This window comes from Cibotium barometz, chromosome 14, assembly GCF_041138505.1.
Source record: "Cibotium barometz isolate CiBa-2024 chromosome 14, ASM4113850v1, whole genome shotgun sequence".
Lineage (NCBI taxonomy): Eukaryota > Viridiplantae > Streptophyta > Polypodiopsida > Cyatheales > Cibotiaceae > Cibotium > Cibotium barometz.
Window position 1 is genome coordinate 27,541,866 of NC_141059.1, and position 21,558 is coordinate 27,563,423.

General features: G+C 42.2%; 1 protein-coding gene across 1 annotated transcript in view; it reads left to right on the forward strand.

Annotated features, from left to right (window-relative positions):
• Positions 1–15,326, forward strand: part of RECQL3 (DEAD/DEAH box RNA helicase family protein) — a 91,717-nt gene extending 76,391 nt beyond the window's left edge. The window contains exons 10-19 of the mRNA XM_086808434.1: positions 2,880–3,032; positions 3,111–3,211; positions 4,726–4,875; positions 4,997–5,083; positions 12,206–12,271; positions 12,357–12,487; positions 12,709–12,803; positions 13,151–13,281; positions 14,196–14,305; positions 14,436–15,326. Of these exons, the coding sequence (XP_086664560.1) occupies positions 2,880–3,032; positions 3,111–3,211; positions 4,726–4,875; positions 4,997–5,083; positions 12,206–12,271; positions 12,357–12,487; positions 12,709–12,803; positions 13,151–13,281; positions 14,196–14,305; positions 14,436–14,847 (1,436 nt within the window). The 3' untranslated portion in view covers positions 14,848–15,326. The remainder of the gene's footprint in view (positions 1–2,879; positions 3,033–3,110; positions 3,212–4,725; positions 4,876–4,996; positions 5,084–12,205; positions 12,272–12,356; positions 12,488–12,708; positions 12,804–13,150; positions 13,282–14,195; positions 14,306–14,435) is intronic.
• The last annotated feature ends 6,232 nt before the right edge of the window (positions 15,327–21,558 follow it).

The following is a 21,558-nucleotide window of genomic DNA, read 5'->3' on the forward strand; positions in this document are numbered from 1 at the left end:
CAATGCACTGCAAACCCTTAATGTCCACTGAAAGGTCTTCTTACTATGACTAGATTCTTTCCGCCGATCATCCGCATCTACTTCATTTCTATGGTGATGTGGAGAAGGTTCACAGGTCCTTTTCATATGACAAGCCTCCCTCCGTTCATCATGTCTTCTCGCTTGTCCATGACGGTGTGAGGAAGATTCACAAATCCTCTCCTCGCGCTTGGGTCTTATACTTTAAAAACGATTGCTACACTCACTCGCTGAGAATAATCAGGGGAACATAACAGGAATGGGTGGAAGACTCTCCTCCGCATCATCTGCAAGAGCGTGCAGGGTTGCCTTGTGAACATCCAATTACCTTCCTCAACAGAAGCCACATCACCCTTACTCTTCAGATATGCAACTGCCAGCTCAGGGGGCTTGTCTATTCCCATCTCTTTGGCAATAGTCTCAAACATAGGCCCACCAGCGGTGCTATGTGCTTTTGCAGCCATCTATTTCTGCACATTTGATCATCCCTGAGAGCATGGAGTTCTGCAAGCTCCCTCATCATGGCATCTCTGTCAATGTGCATCTGAGTCAGTGCCCCTGCATGCTTAGATTTCTGACGGCCTCTCTCAATAGTGTCTTCCACACTGTGTGCCAAGTGGCTATTCATGATGCTAAAATCAGGCTACAGATAAGAAAAATTCCACACCTTGAACTATTTTCCCCAAAAGGGAAGCCAGGCTTGGATACCAATGTAACGGAAGGGCAGTGTGATACACGGAATTCAACTATTGTAAACCATGATTAAGCATAAACCACGACAAGAGTAACAGAGAAGGAAGAGAGAGATCTTGCACAACACACCACACTAGTGGCTGGAAGATGGGCCGACCCCCTTAAGGTTAGATTACCAAAAAGGAGTTTGCTACTACAGATACAAACTGGGTTCACCACCGGTCCACACTTGATTCTTCCAGATACAAAGATGAATACAAGTAAAACAATAGAAAACAAACCCCACCACATTACCCACAGTCAGCCTGCCACAAGATCGTACAAGCTAAAAGCCCCGCCTGTGCACAAGCCCAACACTTGGAGAAACTTCCGGTCGCAAGAGCAAGCAACTTTTCATGACAAAGCTGCTCCAAAAGGCCTGTACCCTTCAGATACAGCACTGCCAAGTATCTAGATGACTGTAGACACCCTGAAAATGGATTGGCCAGCCCTGTAGAGCCCTCGAAGATGACAAAACAGCATGCTGTCCAGTGTTTACAGCTCTATACAGTCCCAAACCAGCCCCATACAGTCTTGGTCCATCACACCTCCATGCCCAGAACACAAACAAAGAGAAGTATCCAGCCTTCAACTGCTCCTGCAAGCCCTGTTCAGCCCTTTCCACACCTTCCAAACTGCCCTGAAAAGCTGCTTCTCCTCTGTTTTTAGGGGCTCTGCCAGGTATAGCACTATGTGTGCTTTTTCTCATGCAAAACAGGGCGCCCTTTTTTAATGAATCCCCCAAACAGATGTGCACAAACCTGTCCACGAGGGTGTCTGGGTGTCCTTGACTCTATGGACAAAACAGAGGCAGTAAACCCAAGAATTGTCTAGGCAGTAATACAAGTCAGACAAATAAAGATTGAAGTTCAAAACATGCACATGAATGCATCAAAGTACTGGAAGAATAACCCATCTGCTATATTTGTATCCCAAAAATTATATATAGGCGCCAGAGTTCCTCTTGGGCATGTCATGTTCAAAAATAGATCTCAGCATTAGGGGTAGCTAGTCCCTGTAAACATGCCAAAAGTACGTTTTGCTATGTCCTTAGGCTCACACTAGAGTTCTCCCTAGGGATTCATCACATGCACAAAACACGTGTCAAGTCGTGGCCTCCAAATGAGAGTTCCTCCTCCCAAGATCCATACACATGCACAGGATTAAGAATAGAAGCCCACAAAATTGGTGACAAGAGGCGTCACATCCTAGTGCCTATGGCTTTGGGAGAACCACCCTCTTGCTCATGTGCAGTGGGACCCAAGAGTGTGGGAGGGGCGCAATCCGGCCATGGCCCCCTTGGAGGGTGTCATTCCTTTCTTTGATTACACTACCCGCTTGGTGTTAGACATTTTTTACTACAGTCCATCGATGGCACCCTTGCGCCCACCCACACTAGCAAGCCCAGGTGTGGCCGACCCCTTCATCGAGGGCTTTTGGCAGCGGCTATGGAGAAGCTTCCGGCCATGGATGGTGACACTTTCGAGCAATGCACATGCGGCTAGTTTAGATCGGACAGAGAGTTAGACCAAATTGTCAGCCCAGGCAGGTCAGGCAGGCAGGTCGAGCAGCAGTCGGCTGGCCCATACATGTGAAATGCCCTTTTTGCAAGTCGTGGAGCAGTTCGACCAGCATCATGTGGCCGATCAGTCCTGCCCCTCTCCGTATAAGTGGCATTTGGAAACACATTTCATCTCATTTCTTCACACGTACAACAGTAAAGAGCGATCTTTGGAACGTACTTGGGTTGGAAAATGATCTGCAGCCACGGGCTGAGATTAGGGATTACATTCAGCATTTCATTTTGTACTTGAGAAACAATTGCAAACTCCTTCATTGTACATAATACAAACAATAGATTTAGGGCTTACTTGTATGTGCTCGTGTTTGAGTTCTGCTGCACTCTGTTCTCTCTAGCTTTGCGTACCCTAGCACATTGGTACAAATGCAAGTTGATGTCCTGTTCATAAAGGGAAGCCTAAATCCTTTTGGATTAACTGTGTATAAGATGCTCAGTAGTCTCTGCTTCTGAAGCAGCAAAGAAATCAACGCTTTGAGTAAGATCCTCTCACCAAAGTAGAGAAGTTTCCTTGATTTTCAAGCTTCTTATCATTGTTATTTGTATGCAGTCCGATACAAAGATCTCCTGAAGAACACGTATGAAGATTTGCGGAGTCTGATAAAATCTGATCTGGGTTCGTGTGCAATTGTGTATTGCCATGCTCGCAATACTTGTGATGAAGTGGGAGCTCAGTTGCAGGCAGATGGTGTTTCATGTCGAGGTTGGGTTTTCTCATGACCCTTTCAAATGGTTTAGTATTGGATTAGGATTAAACAAATCCCAAACTTTTTTTTTTCAGTTTATCATGCTGGTCTAGCAGACAAGGCTCGAAGTCAAGCATTGGAAGACTGGGCATCCGGCAGGGTCCCTGTCATTGTTGGAACTGTTGCTTTTGGGTTAGTATTTCAACAAGATGCCGAATCAGCAAGTATGTGTTTGGTGCTATTTACATGGATGTATGCGTGCAAGGATTCTGTGAAGGGGAAAGTGATGAAATAGCTTGGGCAAGTTGCACCCTATTAAGCTGGTTCACCAGTTGTCCTGTTGTTGTGGCCGCCTCCAACAAGCTAAATAGCTATTTAAGCTACTCTTTATGCTTGATATTCCCCTGGTCCCCTGCTAGACCTTGGATGCATTGCTTAGGCTGTGTTTTCTGCTCAGAACCATGTCAAAATTCTTCCAAACTTATTGTCGCTGAGAGCACATGAAGGATTTTTTGGGGAGAGCGATTTAAAGCAAATGTATTTGGGCTAAACAGGGTAAGCAGAGTTCATGCAAAGCCGGGCATGGTAAGAAGGCTGTCTAGATTCAATACGGTACAGTACTTTTTTGGAACTTTCTAGTGACACTAGCCATCAAGCCATGAATAAATGGTACTAGCTTTGCAGGAGAACACTCGCCATCAAGTATTGGTATGAGCTTTGGACAAGAATAATAGCAAGTATTTGCAAGAGTTTGGGTGGGTTGTGTGTTTGTACAAAGATATTTGAGCTTGGAGACTAAGCAACATCTAATCTTTTGGCATGTGGGGAGCACTGTCTTGCCTGAAAGATGTGTAAAGATTTATAAGATAACTTCTTTATTTTTTGCCGTGGGGGGGGGTGGGATGGGTGGGGGTGGGGGTGGGGGGGGCGCGATTTGGCAACCCAACTTTGTTACTTTGCTTCCTGGTGCAGTGTCCTCAACTTAATTTCGGGAAGTGTTTTGGGCATCTTTCATAGCACATTTAGTATCTTGAACAGAGACACCCGGCCTTTACCTCCTCAACAGGAGGCAAAAATTGATGATTTGGGAGACCACTGTTCAGTCACACATTCACCATCTCTTCACTAAGAAAAAGGAAAATAGTAGGAAATACAGCATGTTTAATTCCACACCGCCTCAGGTGACGCACCAGTGGACAGGCATCAGTAAGGGTACCTCTCAGATAAAACCATGTATCAAGGTAGCAGCACTATATGGGTTTAGTCATGGGTTCTTTCCTTATCCTAGACCCAGTGGATTAAAACACCACAACCAAAGGTAGCAAATATTTTGCTTGCAGGAATGTCTGTTTTACAGAATTATTATGGAACTGTGACTGCTTTCTTTTTGCGATTTTTGTGCTCATGGGTTGGCAAGCCCTTCGCTTTTATCCTAGCTCCTCCCCTCTGGCAGTTCCCTATGGAATGATGATTCTCACTTTATTGTGCGGTAAATCTTATTCTTGTACTTCATCTCTTTTTCCCTAAACTCTCTTTTTGAATTATTGCATGGCCCGGACGGTCCCGATGGAATTTGGTTTCACCGTGCTTTTAGTATGGTTGGTACAAGCTTTGCTTTTTGAGCATAGTTGAGCTTTAAATTTTGCTCTGCATGCTTAAGCAGTGGCCTCAGTTTGAATCACTTTTTGATGTGAAATCGTCTTGACACAGGGCATTGATAAAAGAGATGTGCGACTTGTATGCCACTTCAACATCCCAAAATCGATAGAGAGCTTTTATCAGGAATCTGGAAGAGCGGGACGTGACAATAAAAATTCTAGAAGTGTGCTTTACTATGGTCTTGATGACCGTAGGAGCATGGTATTATACTTCAAATTATTTTTGGGGTTGATACTCAAGAAAAAGCACAAGGTGGTGTGGGTGTGGGTTTGCACACATGCCATTGTAAACTAAAATAATATGGGTCATTTTTTTGCTTCAGGAGTTTATTTTGCGAAACGCTCCGAAAAGAAACAAGGCAAAAGATTCAGATATCCTGTTGAAGAAAGGTATTCAAGATTTTGAGGAGGTACATACATGTCATCTCTTGTCAAGTTCTTAAGAATCCATGTAGTGTGATAAGCTGTATGGGACAACTGATTCTTATTAATAACGGTGCAATGGAAAGGTTCAGTGGGAGCCATATGAGCACATCATTCTATCGCAGCTTCTAGCCTGCCCACACCACATAGATTCCTTCTTTGAGCTCCTTACTTACAGCAGATACACCAGCATGGAGACATAAAAACAAGGAGAAAAAGGCAAAAAAGTCACTTGTAGCTGGCCATATCTTCATTTATGCACTTAAAATCAGAGGGGGAGGCGATAGGGAAAGCAAAAGGGATGAGGCAATTTTCCTCTATCCATGTTCTATCAATGTATATCATCTAAGACGACTGACCACAGTAACAACAGATGGACTCAGCTAATTGCTAGGATACCTAGGACTCGTATGTCACAAGCAATATGAGCCAGCTCATAATGTCATCACACATTTGAGGCAAGGACAGGTGCAACTTGCCTGAAAAGAAAGGTTGAGACAGGAGCACGCAGTCTTGGCATACTTTGAGATTAGAGACTGTTTCCACTGCCACTTAAGTGAAGAGACTTGGCCTAGTCATAGGGTACGATGCCCAGATCTCTTTCTACACAGGATCCAGACACAGAGACAGACTCATGAGAGACCAGAGGAGGCTAGACAACCAAATCAAAGCCAAGCAGTCCTCGCATCATTCTCAATGTGGAGACAGCATGAGCTAGAGAACCAAGCAAGAAGGAGACGAACTGACACCAGATCACAGTACACCTTGAAGCACCCCAGCCACAAGAAATTTCCATCACGACATCTGGACACTGAGCTGCCTCTAGAACAAGAAGCACAAGCCCAAAGCTTAGCACAGGAGACTTCCAACTGCACCGAACCTAGACTCTAGCTAGAGACAGTTGTCCAGCATGACTGAGAACCCTTTTCAATCTCATGGCATTACATGGCTGGATGGAGGGTTTTCTGCATATGACTCCTGACAGCATCATGACATGCAAATCGTTTATTAAACCGTACTCTCTATATAATTGAGCCCACCAAGAAGGCACCACTCAAATCGGATGGTACGAGGAGTAATGTAAGATATTACGTTGGAATTGGAACAAAGAATTCAGTCTTTACCACCCACAGGCACCAGTCCTCAAACTGCAAGGTATGAGGAGGAATGTAAGACATGATGTTTGAATTGGAACGAAGAATTCAGTCTTCACCACCCACGAGGCAGCAAACAGAGGAGTATAGGCATCTCGTTAGACATGTCAAGACACAAGAAACCAGAGTTTCTTGCAAAAAACAAACAAGAACCCAATGAACTTCAAAGACTTTTGGCTTTGCTTCTTGGAAAGGAAATCAGCCTCCCCCTTTGTCAAGATCCCAATTAATTGACATTCCTCCTCAAACTGGATGGTATGAGGAGGAATGTAAGACATTATGTTGGAATTGGAATGAAGAATTCAGTCTTCACCACCCACGAGCCAGTGAACAAAGGAGTATAGGCATCTCGTTAGAGTCAAGACACAAGAAACCAGAGTTTCTTGCAAAACAAACAAGAATCCAATGAACTTCAAAGACTTTTGGCTTTGCTTCTTGGAAAGGAAATCAGCCTCCCCCTTTGTCATGACCGTAATTAATTGACTGTCGAATCGGCAAGGATCAAGTGGATCAAGGCTAGTAATGTAATGCTTTTGGACAAGTATCAGTGGATTGAGGCCGAGAGATGAAGCAAAGAGCTCAAGGACAAGCTGTCTGAAGGAGAGTCAATACTCTGGCAGCATGGGAGTGTGTATCAACGTTTGCAAGCAGCGAGCGTGAATGCCATTTTGAGACAAGCAACTGAAGGAAGGATGGGTATGTAGGTATTGGGTCTCAAAGGCCGAAGCCGTAGGATTGCTAACAGAGAACCCACCAAGGATGAAGTCTTAGATCCACATACGTGAGAAAACCTAATTAGGGTTTAGACAAACCAATGCATATACATCCCATGCCGGCGATAGATTGTGGCTGGCAATTCACCACGTAGTCGTCGGTTCAGTTCCTTGAACGAGCTAGCCAACCCTGGTAGCCTAGCTTGGCGCCCCATACCACCAGACCAAACCACCTACCGGCAGCTACTCTGGCCCTAAGGTCCTGCACACCCTGGCAGCACTCTGCTATCGCGTGGACTTCCATGGTCCCTTGTATAGTAATAACCCTGTTATAAGAGGCCATGCTTTATTTATGAGCCTTTTAGCTATAATTAGCCCTTGGCTATTATTTATTAGCCCATGTCCAATACAAACCTCATCTTGCTAGCACCTTGTGAACCCTCCTAGCCCACGTCCAACTAAGCCCTAACCCTAACCTTGGGTTAGTACACGCCCCTAGCTTCAGGTTAACCTAACCCTATGCCAGTAGGGATGTAACATTATGTCCTCTTTATATTAGATTCACGTCCTAGTGAATCCATAAGGAGACATACCACCACTTCAAGCGAATCCTTGGATGATTTGTTCGAATCTCTTGGCTCTTACCTAAGCCAATATGAAACAACTCTTGTAGATTGTGCTTCAAAGATCCAACTGCTTACAACCAATTCAACTCTCGTCTAAGAGTTGAAGGTTCACTTTAATCCAACTACTCCATTCTAAGAGTTGAAATATCTAATCCAACTCTCATGCAAGAGCTGAACTATATTAATCTAATCTCAATCTAGTCCAAGAGTTGAGATAATCAACCACAAAGTGCAACAAGCCCTGCAAGAATTACTCTAGCACAAATTCATTACACAATTCAGCTATCATGCCAAATAGTCTACGCAATGGTCAACCCACTTAGTGCAACAAGTTTTGGCATTACTCATTCACACCTCACTCCCATCACAAGTTAAAACAACTCATGATCAGGTAGTAACAAGTTGTATTGACTCTCCCATCACATCCATACACGCAAAACAAACACCCATGTGAGAGAACTCCTCTGAGCACACATCATGTACTAAAGGTATAATATATTAATCGCAAACTCTCTTCTGTCCAATCCTCATCCAAGAAATGAATGGAGATTGTGTTTCACCCATAGCCAGTGGATATTGATAATATCTTCCATGTCTTGTGGCTGCAAGTTTCTCCTTTCCATGAGAAGTTTCCTTAATTATCTACTTGAGTCTTCACTGTAAAAGAATGCAAAAGATATCTCAAATATATATGGAAAGATTTCCGTGTGATGGTGTAAAATGATGGCCCTGATCCTTCTATGGCAAGAAAGATACAAGGGTGTGTGAGACCATGGCAACTTCAGTATAGTAACTGAAACATCTGAGAGAGAGAGCTAGAGAGAGAAAGAAAGAAAGAAAGAAAGTTGTATTAACGTCTTCAAAAGGCCAAAATGACCTATGAGACCAAATGTTACGTCATGTCCATGGAATACATCATCATGGTACTGAAAGTGAAACTAAAAGAAAATATCGGTTTAAAAAAACAAAGAGCCTCAAGCTCTCGCATCCGCCAAGAATATCTCACATACCCAATGTAGAGAGAGAGAGAGAGAGAGAGAGAGAGAGAGAGAGAGAGAGAGAGAAAGAAAGAAAGATTTTATTAACGTCTTCCAAAAGACCGAACTCGGCCTATGAGACAAATCGGTGTACATAGAAATGAAATGAAATGAAATGATATATTAACGTCTCTAAGAGGCCATAATGGCCTATGAGACCAAAACTGAGAGTACATCTGAAGTTGGTGTCTCATCAAAGAGAACAAGTAAATGAGACTAAAAAGTCCAATAAACTGATTGTCTTACAGTTATAAAAACAGAATTGTAAGACTCAGAGAGAGTAGAAAAAAATTATATTAACGTCTTCAAAAGACCCCTAAGGGTCTATGAGACAAAAATGATGTGTACATAGTGTTCAGAAATCTTGTCATGGATGAAATAAGAAAAAAAAACATTAAGCTAAAATCTCAGACTGAAAGCTGAGATCTCAGACTGAAAACAGGAGCATTGTTGAATTTGGTCAATGACTCACAATGTACTATTTTCAGTTAAAATTGATGTGAAGGATCAAGCTAATTTGTGGTTAAGGTGGGTCAAGGAATTGAAACTGTGTTTGAAATTTTACGAGTTAGATGTGGCAAAGAGACTATTGTCGCTGAAAGATTATTTAAGATAGTGCATCAGATGAACTTTAGCATTATTGAAAGTCAAACGTTGCAATGGATACAAGGAGCTTAGAAAATATACGAATATGTCCAAGTAGCGTGGTCAAAGACTATGTTGATTAGCCTCAATTGAATCATAATCAAGACCACAACATCGTAAGTCTATGATTGTAGAGGGTTGTCTCAAGTGAAATGGCAAAGTGTGCTTTCATAACTCAAAAGAGTTGAGAAACCAAGCAGTAAAGGTACTGTGGAGGACATGTTCCTAGAGCTGAAGTGAGCTAGGGTTTTGAGTTTTGTCCCAGAAAACCATTGAGATCAAGAAGGCCTAAGAGTGTACACTTGTAAGCCAAGAAGACTTTGACGTAAATTAACTTTGAGAAGGTCAAGAAGACCTATGTACCCTTTGAAGTTATAAATCCTAGAGTAGGTGTATGAAAGGAAGGAACTAGAGAGGTCACTGTATTGCTAGTAGGCCAAGACAAATCTTACTTTATTTCTTTATTGGAAAAGTTAATTGCCTAAATTCACAGCAGCATAAGTTGTGAGTTAGCAACATGGTTATATCAAGAAGACTTTGACGTGAATTAACTTTGGTCAAGAAGACCTATGCAACCTTTGAAGTTATAAATCCTAGAGTAGGTGTATGAAAGGAAGGAACTAGAGAGGGCACGAGCTTGGTAGTGGCAGTATTTCTTTCTTGGAAAGTGGATTGCCTAAATTCATGTCAGCATAAGTTGCGAGTAGCAACATGGTTATATTGAGAAGAGATACTTGCACTAGAATGTTATATTGACAGGGATCAAACTTGCACTCCATTCCTATTGTTTAAGGATGAAAATTTGCAGTGACTAGTTACCTTGATTAGAAATTTAGATACCAAGTGGCATATATTATGGCCTAGAAGGTGTATTTCTTGTTTTAACAAAGAAGAATTTTGTGAACAAGATTGTATAGACTATGAGTGTGGTATTTTGGATCAGAAGATCAGAAGAGTTTTCCTAAGTCTGCAAGAAGCAAGAATCTGAAGTTAGTAAAAGGCCTAATGTGCACTTTCCAAGAGTTAACAGACTCATGTGAGCCATGATGATTTATGTGAAAATCCAAGTCAACTGGCTGGAATAAAGTCACCAAAATGGGTGTTTACAATGTAGAATGAGATGCATATGTGGTTTGTCATAAGTGTTGAAAGGAAACTAGAAGCTGTTGGGAGAAGCTGTTTGAAGGAGAGCCAATACCTTGGTGGCATGGAAGTGCATGATCAACGTTTGTAATCTCGATGAGCATGAATGTTGGTGTGCGGCAAGCAGCAACTGACGGAAGGCTGGGTTCGTACTGCTTGTAGGCCAAGCCAAGCCGGTGAGAGAAGGCCTATTGATGCATACATACAGGAGGGCAAAAAGCGGGCAAGAAAAAACCTGATTTTGTGTAGGAAAGGGTGCCTGGAGGTTAATTGGTATATAAAGGTTGGGTGGTTTATTGAACTCATGGCAGGTTAGTTTCTTCTTGCCAGTTCTGGGTCTTCTTCTCCAAAAACGTGCATATGCTTGGGAAATGTTGCATGCTAGGTCTTGCATGAGGGTTCAGACATGGTCACTGACCTAGCTCTATGTCAAGCCTACACAGACCCACTTCTCAATGGAGCAATTAACCCTTGATGGATATCTCTGCTCTTTTTAACAGAGTCGAGGACCCAATCTATCCAGAAGCTCAAGAATGGTAAGGCAAAAGATTACGAGAGCCTACAGTCGGAGTTATGTACGAGCTTTTCTCCAATCCTAGTCAACCTTTTCAGTGAATTCGTTTTTTGAAATTTTCATAAGGCATGGGATCCCATGAATGAGACACAAAACACATCAAAGACCCTAAGCTCAGCAAAAGAGACTACCCTTCTTGCGATGCCACACCCAAACATACACTCCTCAGACACAGAGGACCATTTTTGATCTTATGGCATCCATGAGTTTGGATCCCCCTTATGTTAGTCATGGGATGAGGTTCTGAGATGGCTTTATTAGGATTGAAAACACCATGCCTTCATTGTCCAGCAGTGTCTTCTTGGCATACTTTGCAGTTTCCGTCTATTTTTCATTTACATTATGCTGAAGACCTTGATTACACCCCCCCCCCCCCCCCCCCCTCTCTCTCTCTCTCTCTCTCTTGCGAGGCATGCGGGACACCCAGTCAGGGTGCTGACCACAGAGGATATTGAGGAGATCCGCCAGCGTCCGATGTGGCACATATTATGAGATGGAGGCACCTCCATAGTGTACCCCTCCGTCCCACATGATATTGTATCCCCTCACTATATTCCACTCACCTCCATAGCGTATCCCCCCCTCACTATATTCACACCCTATAAGGGTTTCTGTTTACCTTCCAGTTCCAGTTTCATTTTCTAGGTGCCAGTAGTATCATCTTTATTTTTCATTTTCTGGGTTTTTTTATCCAGACATTGTATCAGATCCACCATGATGTAACTTTTGGTCTCATAGGTCATTATGGCCTTTTGAAGACGTTAATATAACATTTCATTTCTCTCTCCCCAGATCCATGAGATTCTCCGATGACATGCCCTCACCATAGCCACACATCTCCCATCAGGAGGCTTATGGAGTCATGTTTCAGTTTTCAGTTTTCACGTTCTTTTTTAGTTTTTCCATGGCACTGTATACCCATGGTATCATTGTACTATTCATTGTCTCATAGGCCCTTCAGGTCTTTTGTAGACATTAATAGATCTTTCTTTCTTTCTTTCTCTTTCTCTCGGCAGATGATTTGTTTTCCCCATTTTCATGTATTTTTGATATCCAGTTTACTTATATTTCATTTGTATTGTTTTTGGCCTTGACCTTTTGGGTGTCTTGTGGATGTTAATATAATCTCTTTCTCTCTCTCCCCCCAATCAATCAATCAATTATAAGACCTGATGAGCAGTAGTGCTGTGTCATCTATCACTTCTCTGTTTTTGCAGATGGCTGCATACTGCGATGCAGCAGGGTGTAGGAGGCAGAAACTCCTGGGCCACTTTGGAGAACAGGTTTTTTCTTTTATCCCTTTCCTACACAAAATCAGGGACTTGGTGAATCACTTTATTTGAACATCTGTTCCCCACTCTTCAACAGGTGTCTGTTGCATTCTGTGCAAAGACTTGTGATAGTTGCCAGCATCCATCACAAGTCTCAGACAAGCTACAACAGCTTTTGGAAGTCACAAGCACACGTGGCCCTAACAGGTGTCACGTGTTTATAAGCAGGTATTTTTCCTCTCGTAGAACCTAGTCTAGTCAACCCAAGTTTCTCCTGCATTCTTTTATTCTCTTTCAAGAGTCTTGTAAAATCCTTAGTCCACTCGACCTTTGTTTCTCCTAGGTTCTTTATTCTCTTTCAGTAATACTAAAAAGTATTAGCTAGGAAGATCTTCAGTGATGAAAAACAATGCACAATAAGACAAGTAAAATCTATTTTAATGCTGCAGTAATGAAAAAGGGGCCAGAGGTTTCGAAAGCGAGTTCTGGAACTACTCAGATGAGGATCCAAATGAAGCAGAGGAAGACATTTCCAACTCCGATAGTAAGCAACTGTTGGAATCGTTAGAGTTATATATGTATTATCTTAAGTGATTTACACACTTCTTCCAGCCCATTACATGGATGGGGGCATGGAATGTGGGCATCCCCTCGCCTATGAGCGAATGGGTGGGGAAGGTGTCCATGAGTGTGCAAATCCCCTTTCACACTATTCCTACCCATCACACAAGCAAGGAATGGACTGTGCAGACCTCCTGGTCTAAAAGCAACGGGCGGGGGAGATAACAAAACACCATTAATAAATGTTTTTGATGCTTGTCAACACAAGCCTTACTACGTTTGATGCAATTTCTAAAATTGTCTTGTTTGGGGCCTGGGTTGCTTTTTCAGATGAAGCAAATGAGATTGCAGGTGCACTCATGAGAAAACAGAGACACTTGAAAGGACAGCTTGACTCAAAGCTCGATAGCCTCTTGGAAGCTGAAAGAGAATATAACTCTAAACAAGGACAGAAATCTGAGGTGAGCACTTATTCTGATGGTCTTTTCAATGTTGCTTTCACGTTCTTTCTACCATGGTTGTTTTGACATAGACCATGGACCATGGAGACCTAACCAAGGATGTTTCTGGAATAGAACCACAGAGGGCTAGGTTTAGACTCACATACTTGAGAAACCCTAACAGGGGTTTTGTAGACCCGGTGTCGTACACATCGCATGACTGCAAAGAATTGTGGCTAGTGACTCACCACCCAACCATAGGTTCAGTAACCCGAGCCTCCCCTGAGCCTAGGGTGTGATTGGTGTGAGCCTGTCAAGCCCAGATGACCCAAAGGTGGATATTACCAGGCCGAGCCATCCACTTGCAGCTCCATGGCCCAGATGTCTTGCATCTTGCACGCCCCTGGCAGCTCTCTCTATGAACAATAATAATCCAAGTCTCACTTTATATAGTGGCTACTATTGCTATAGATAACTGTCCGGTCATAAATAGCTCAGGTATTATTAACCATGAGCCTTGGCCACGTGTATCAGCCTGCTTCCTCTAATCCTAGGGCTCCCCTAACCATGCTGGATTCGACCACTAATCCTAAAGATTAGTACTTGGTACGTAACACTTATCTTGGGCTAGCACATGCCCCTAACCTTGGGTTACTCTAGCCCTAGGCTTCTCAAGAAATAACAACTAGGCATCTTCATCTCATGTGAATTATGTTCTGGAGGTCTCTTGGTTGGGTGTATTACCCTACTTGATTCTCCTTCGCTTGGTGGTTGTCAGGCCTATGGTTAGGTTGAGCTATCTACCATATAGGCATGTGCATTGGCCTTATGTTTGCTCTTGTGGTTCCAAAATCTTTCAATACCAATGGTAACGTTTTCAAATGTTTCTATTCTCCTCCGCAATTTGAGAGCTTGTTCCTTTGAAATTCTTGCAGAAAAGCAAGGACAGTGAAAAGAAGCTAGTTACTCAGTCAATGAGAGATGTAGCCATGCAGAAGCTGACAAAAGCAGTAGATCAAGCACTTCAACGAAACCAAGCAAGCAGGTCTGGCTGTAAGAAGGAGACTTTCCCCCAAATTTTTTGAACACACCAGTAAATATTTTGTTTATGGAAAATATTAACTCTACTTTTGGGTCTGGGTGTACTAATGTTGCAATTCTTGGGTGATGGGCAGCTCTCGTTTGAAGGTCATGGTGGAGGTGTTAGAGATAGATTGTTTCAAAAAATATGGCAAGTCGGGCAGATCCTTCTACAACTCTCAAGTTGCAAGCACCTTACGATGGCTATCTTCATGCTCTCTGTCAGATCTCGAAGCACGGGTCCCACAAGAAGCATCAAAAACTCATGAACAACCAACAAACAAGAGTAATAACACCTCTGAAATGTCAAATAGTCTCTCTCTAGAGTCCAAGGCTAGAAGCATCCCTTCAGAAGCCACTTCAGAAGCCAAGGCCAATACCTTCATAAATTCACACCACAAGAGACTGTTGGATGATGCTAAGGAAACTTCTGAAGTGGCTAGTGCAAGTCTTCCCACCATACCCTCGTTTTCTGCCTTTATGAACAAGAAATATAAGTCAAAATAACACATTGAAGAGCAAGGTTTTTTTTAAGTCTACATTGTTTCTGATAGGAGTATGATTTCCAATGATGGGTGGCTGGTTCTTGCCTGAGTGATTCATAATAAACATCCCCACAAGGGTCAACTGATTGAAATCATAGACCCAGTTGAAAGACACCGTTGCGTTTATCAACATGCGAACATCAGCCCAAGGGTTTATAATTGGATCCATAGTCATGCAAGCCAAATCCAAATTTTTGCAAGAAGGAATGCTAGCTTCAAAGTAATAATGGGGATGCTCTACTTTTAAACAAGCAATTAAAGTTTCAGCATGTTCAATTAGAACACTCTTTACACCAAACATGGGAACAATAATCTTAGTAGGCTTTATAGCATACCATCTCTTGATGTTTTCTCCAACCTAATTTTCCTCATCAAAATGCTTTGTATTTTCCTAGTTTTAAAGCTTAAAGAGAATGATAACAAACACAGTCCGTTGTGCTCGATGTCTTGTACTCTCAAAAGTTGCATCTACATCCATTTGAGTGCCATAATCTGATACATCCAACCCTCTAGTATGATTTCTTGATCCCGTTGTAATCTATGCTCTCTCTAGGTTTGCAAAGTTAGGTTTTCATTTAGTATTTTGCAATGATATTGATTTATTCTCGCTGTTAAAGTAAAGTCCTTCAAATGTGTGCAATGGCTTGGGTTCCATGAGAAGGGCAAGATTGACTGAGAGGTTCTCTACTAATTCAACGATATGCACTTTTAGACTATCTTAATCTTAATCTTTTCCATGTGGCATAAAGTTAGATTGATCTAGTGGCAAACAAAGAGTTAAAATGTCAATATATTCGTAGGAGAGAAAAGAGTGTGTGTGGGATTACGGGCGATAAATGCCGATATATTCGTAGGAGATGAAGAGTTTGTGTGGGTTTACAAAGCTAATAGGTTTTGAGAAGCTAGGAGCTAGTCAACGTAGTGAAAATAAATGGTGACAGACGAGAAGATTAAATGCTTGCATGAAAATTAAGTCATATCATGACAAGTAGAACTAAAGAGTATAGAAGATGCATAGCCAAAAGTTAAAGAGAAGATTAATTTATCATATAGTATTAGACTTCACCATGAGAGTTAGAAACCCCTAAGTTTCAATATACAATTTAATTTTCTTGTAAGGAGTTATCAAGGGAACCTTTTGTAAGGTATTTATTAAACTTCATAAGGAGTTCACATATGGGGCCCTTAGCAAGAGCTTAAAAGTTTCTACTCTCTCTCTCTCTCTCTCCCATGCTTGGATTCCTATGGGGACATCAACCGAATGATCTGGTTCGCTCCACATACACAACACATGGATTACACCTTTGGAGCTCCCATCCATCGAAGATGCACTTCTATAGAGATCATTTCCAGTAGATGGCTTCATCCAGCAGCTAGGCTACCTTGGTATTCATATCACATGCCATGCGGAGCAAGCTACGGGTATCCTCCCACTACTTATGGGTGGAGACAAGGCATGCAGAGCACATATTCAGAGATGGTGAGCTCATACAGAGACCTCAGGAGGAGAGGATGTACAAATTATGCAAAAGGGATCGAGAGAGAGGAGCCCAATGTACTATGAGATCTGCAAGAGGTGCCACTATCTCTTCCGTGAGGGTTTTGGCCCAGTATCCAGATACCATGGACTTCTCGGACGAGTGCTGCTTAGGACTTTTCCTATTGGAGCTTCGCATACACACAAAGAGAGACTCCTAAGAGAGTGTCGGCGGCCACAGCTTCCACCCCTTTTCCTCGCCAGTTTCTTACCCCGATCCTCCCATCAGCTCCAAATCCATCGCATGTTGCATCGCCCCCACACCACACCTTCTCACGTATAGGTCCATCAGGGGACCTCTCGGCCTAATTATAGGATAATTATAGTGCTTAGTTGCCTCTGAGATCCTTAGAAACTTGCAGGCAGCAAGAAAGCACTTTTCAAACCATCAAAATCATCCTCAATAGCTCCCTAATAACATGTTTAGCTTTGTTGGTCCTTACCAATGTAAGGATCACGCTCTTTAAAACCGTGTCCTTAGCTCTCTGACCAAGGAACTTAGCCCACCACTCATGAGCTGCAGGTGTCCACAGACATAGCTCACACTTGTAGTAGTAAGCTTAGGCATCTAATATTACCTACACACATCCCTCAAGTGTCATTACTAGTGGTAGCGAGTGCTAGGCCATGATTCCCAGTTGTTCCCCTCAACTAAGAAAAATAATTGAGATATATAGAAATCTTATAAACCAGTCGCTATAATTAATCTAATGTCTCTACTAAACCACTAAACCTACAAGGTCTTGAATGGTGTCATCCATTCTAGTATCTTGCTTCTTCAGCTTCTCATCTCCTCTCTCATAGAAGCTATAATCTTTGTCACTAATTTGTATGTGGAGAATGTTAGTGAAAGCCACATGGTAAGTGCTAAGCATGTTAGTGACTTGTACATTCCTCTGCTAGGGTTGCAAGTTTGATATTTATAATTGTTAGGATTACAATTTGACTCTTTGAACTTCTAAAGATAGATGAGGATCTTGTCCTTTGAGGGACTGTATGGTGAACAATGCATACAATGATGAAAGATGTCCATAATCCTCCTCTTGGGTCTCTATGGTTTGATCTAGCTAGTTGAATCCGATTTTATGGATTGTGGATCATTGAGATGTTAAGAGACAGCATATAGGCATAGCTAAAGGTATAGATGTTATGATGACAGACAATTAAAACAATCCGAGAAGTCTTGTTCACGTGCACTCTGCACATCCTACATACTTGATGTTCTCAAATTAGTGCCCTTCTCTCTGGGCCTCTATCTAGATAGATAAATTAATGCATTTTAACTCAAATAGGAGGCTAAAAAATGACATATGATATTCATGCAAATGAAAGGTATTTTTATTGTGCATTATAAATTCTTCATCATCATTTACACTTGCAGTATTAAGATACTAAAAATCTATTATTGTTTTTGGGGTGCAAACTTGTTGTAAACAAGAGCTCACCTTCCTTGGAATCACTCAATTACATGTAACTTGTGTTGGTTTGACCTTTTCTAACTCTTATCATGTCATCATGGAGTGCCTGAGAATATGAAGCACCAAGGGCACATCATCCTCCAGTAGAGGGTACACCTCTCTCAAGCATGTCAAGCATGGGGTTGTTGGCTATGGCCATTTTCTGTCATGGTACGTGACAAAACACACATCATCCTCTAGTAGACAGTATAGCTCTCTCAAGTTTATCGAGCATGGGGTTACTAACTATAGCCGAGAGGTCCCCTTCTATCATGGTACGTGAGAAGGTGATGTGGTGGAAGTGGAGCATGTCCTAGATCTAGAGCTGATAGGAGGATCGTGGATGACATCCCGTGGGCTGGGGACGTCGGGTACATCAAAGTGTGAAATCCTTTTTTGAAGTGACTCCTTGGGGAGGGGGCGGAGCTCAGGTATCTTGTGGTGGACCCATGGGGTCCACTATCATGGTATCCTCTCCCTAAGCCTGGAAGAAAATGATGATGGTTAGCTCGTGAGGAAGGAGGGGTGGAAGCTGGCTGACACTCTCTTAGGAGTTTCTCTCTGTGTTTGCAAATCTCCAATAGGAAGAGTCCCAGGTAGCGCTGCTCTGGCAAGGCCATGCTCTTGGATAATGGGCCAAAACCCTCATGGAAGAGACAGTGGAACCTCCCACGGATCTCACAGTACACTAGGCAGACAGGTATAGTGCTCTCTCTCAACCCCTATGTGGCATAATTTGTAGATCCTCTCCTCCCGAAGTCTCTATACGAGCTCTCCATCTCTGAATATACGCTCTGCACACCCTATCTCCACCCATAGGCTGTGGAAGGATACCCGTGGAGCTAGCCAATCATGATCAGCATGGCACGTGACATGTAAATACCCAAGTAGCTCGGTTGTTGGATGAAGCCATCCATTGTGCGAGCCTATGGAAATGATCTCTACAAAAGTGCATCTTCGGTGGGAGCTTCAAAGGTGTAATCCATGTGTTGTGTATGTCGAGGCTAAGGAGGTCGAACCAGATAATCCGGTTGACATCCCCATGGGAGATCCAAAGAAAAGGGGAGTCCAAGCATGAGAGAGAGTAGAAACTTTTAAGTTTTTGCAAAGGGCCCCATATTTATGAGGTTTAATGAATACCTTACAACAAAAGGCTCCCTTGATACCTCCTTAAAAAGAAAATTAAATTGCATATTAAACAACTATAGATGTGGCGACTTTTGATAAATTCTAGATATGCTTGTTTTTTAGCTTTCCTAAAACTTGGGGGTTTCTAGCTCTCATGATGAATTCTAATACTATATTATAAATTAATCTTCTCTTCGACTCTTGGCTATAATCTATTTAGTTCTACTTGTCATGATATGACTTGTTCTTTTCATCTTCTCAAAATCTCTTGGGTTCCTTATCATCTCTAAATCTAGTGGCTTTGTAGCTTCAACTTGTAAATTTTCATACAAGCATTTAATCTTCTCATCTCTTGCCATTTATCTTCACTACGTTGACTAGCTTTTAGCTTCTCCTTCTCATGGAACCCATGCCATTGCACACATTTGAAGGACTTGATGTTAACAACAAGAATAAATCAATGTCATTGCAAAATACTAAATGAAAACCTAAACTTTGCAAACTTAGAGAAAGAGTGGGTAGCATACATTACAACGAGATCAAGAAATCATACAACAATAGAGGAATCTAAGTTGAGAACTTACAACCCTAGGAGAGGAGTGTAGAGTTATCCTAACAATTATAAATATCAAACTTACAACCCTAGGAGAGGAGAGTACAAGTCACTAACATGCTTAGCACTTCGAGTTCATCTCGCCCTTCCTTGCTTTTATGAGCCTACTTCTTAACACTCAAGGGAACCTAGGCAACCATTAGTACATATTCATATTGGTTCAAGCATTGGGCAATTCATAGCCATGAATTGTTAGGAAAATTAATAGGGTCAAACACAAGTTTATTTATATGTTTTATGAGATCCAAGGGAGTGAATAGCCAATGTATAGAAAGATACCCAACAAGCCATCCTACCATACCTTTCTAAATGCTTATGCTTTCCTCTGTATAAAGTGGTAGTAAATACTAGCTTATGTTCTTCATCAGGGCCAAGGAGATTTACTTCTTTGACCTTAGCAGGATTTACTTCTGTGGAGGCATGAGGCTCTCTGCCCGCACTTCTTTGAGCCTTCTTGCTATGTACCACTCTATTGTAACACTTTGTTTTAAGACTTAAAATACTTGGGACTCACCTCATATCTTCCTCTCAAGGCTCGATGAGCTCTTTGAGTTTGGCTTCCTTCTCTACCCCGACTTTGTCGACTTTGTGAAGAGCTTGCATCTAGAAACTTTGGCTTACTTAAAGCTCGTGGGCTCTGGCTTGCATCACGGCTTTGGCTTGCTTGGAGCTCGTGGGCTCCTCGTCACTTTTATTAGCTAGGTACTATCAAATTAGCATTAAGGGGAGCAAGATAATCCTAAGATTGCCTTTAATATCCGATATGGACATTAGGGTGCTATCAAATTAGAATTAACGAGCAAGATAATCCTAAGACTACCTTTAATCGGTATGGACATTATGTATTTATAGTAATGCCATTTGGATTAACAATTACCACTTTCAATTAGTTAATGCAAAATCTTTAGGAAACATTTGGATCATGAAAGCCTTTTGAAGTCATCATTGATGCCAGTGGATTCATTATTGGTGGAATCCTAATGTATAAAGGATGCCCCCCATAGCATATGAATCTTGAAAGTTGAGGCCGCACGAGGGAAGTTATGATGTCCATGCTTTAGAGTTTCTGGTAATAGTGCATGCCTTAAAGCTTTAGCGACACTATCGTCTTGGGTAGTTCACTTTGGTAACTGATCATAAGAGCTTAAAGTGGATCTTCACTCAAAATATGAGCCAAAGAAGATGGATGCAGACTCTTCAAGAATTTGATTTTGAGATCAAATAAAGGTTAGGGAAAATGTTATGGGCTACCACACCTTCAAGAGGGAACTCAATGCATTCACCTAAGGGAAGAGCAATTGAACACAACTGTCATAGGGAACTTACCAATGCTTGTCCCTTGAGGCCTCCAAGCTCACTTGTTAAGCTCCAATCCTCCAAGCTCCACCTCCACGCTATCACCATAGAGTCGCTCGCACAATCGCATAAGGCAATCACTCTCTCTCACTCTCCAACACAAGCATAGAAGAGGCACAAGTGCTAGAATGCTCTCTCTCAATCTCTCTCAAGACACAAAGAAGAGCTCTCAATAGCACAAAGGGGGATTGTGTCTAATGAGAAAATGCCTTATATACATTTGGCTCTTGTTCTCACTTGGGCGCCCAAAACTTACTTAAGTTAGGCCTTGGGTGGCCAATATCTCATAATGTACAACTTTTATAGTGCCTTTGCATGACACTTATTAATGTCCTCAATTGGAGGATCATACTTGTTAATCCAAAATGGGATTAACATCCGCCCCTACTTGATGTAGGTTCTGTCCTCAGAACATTTATCGAGGTCGAAAGACTTGGTCACCAAACTTATGACGATAGAAGTTTCGACGTGATTGAAGCTTTTTAAGGGTTCTTCTGAATGTTGACTATGATCTCCAGACCTCGGTGTCGACCATGTCCTCAAATGTGACATGCATGTAGGCAGGAAGACACCTTAGGCAAT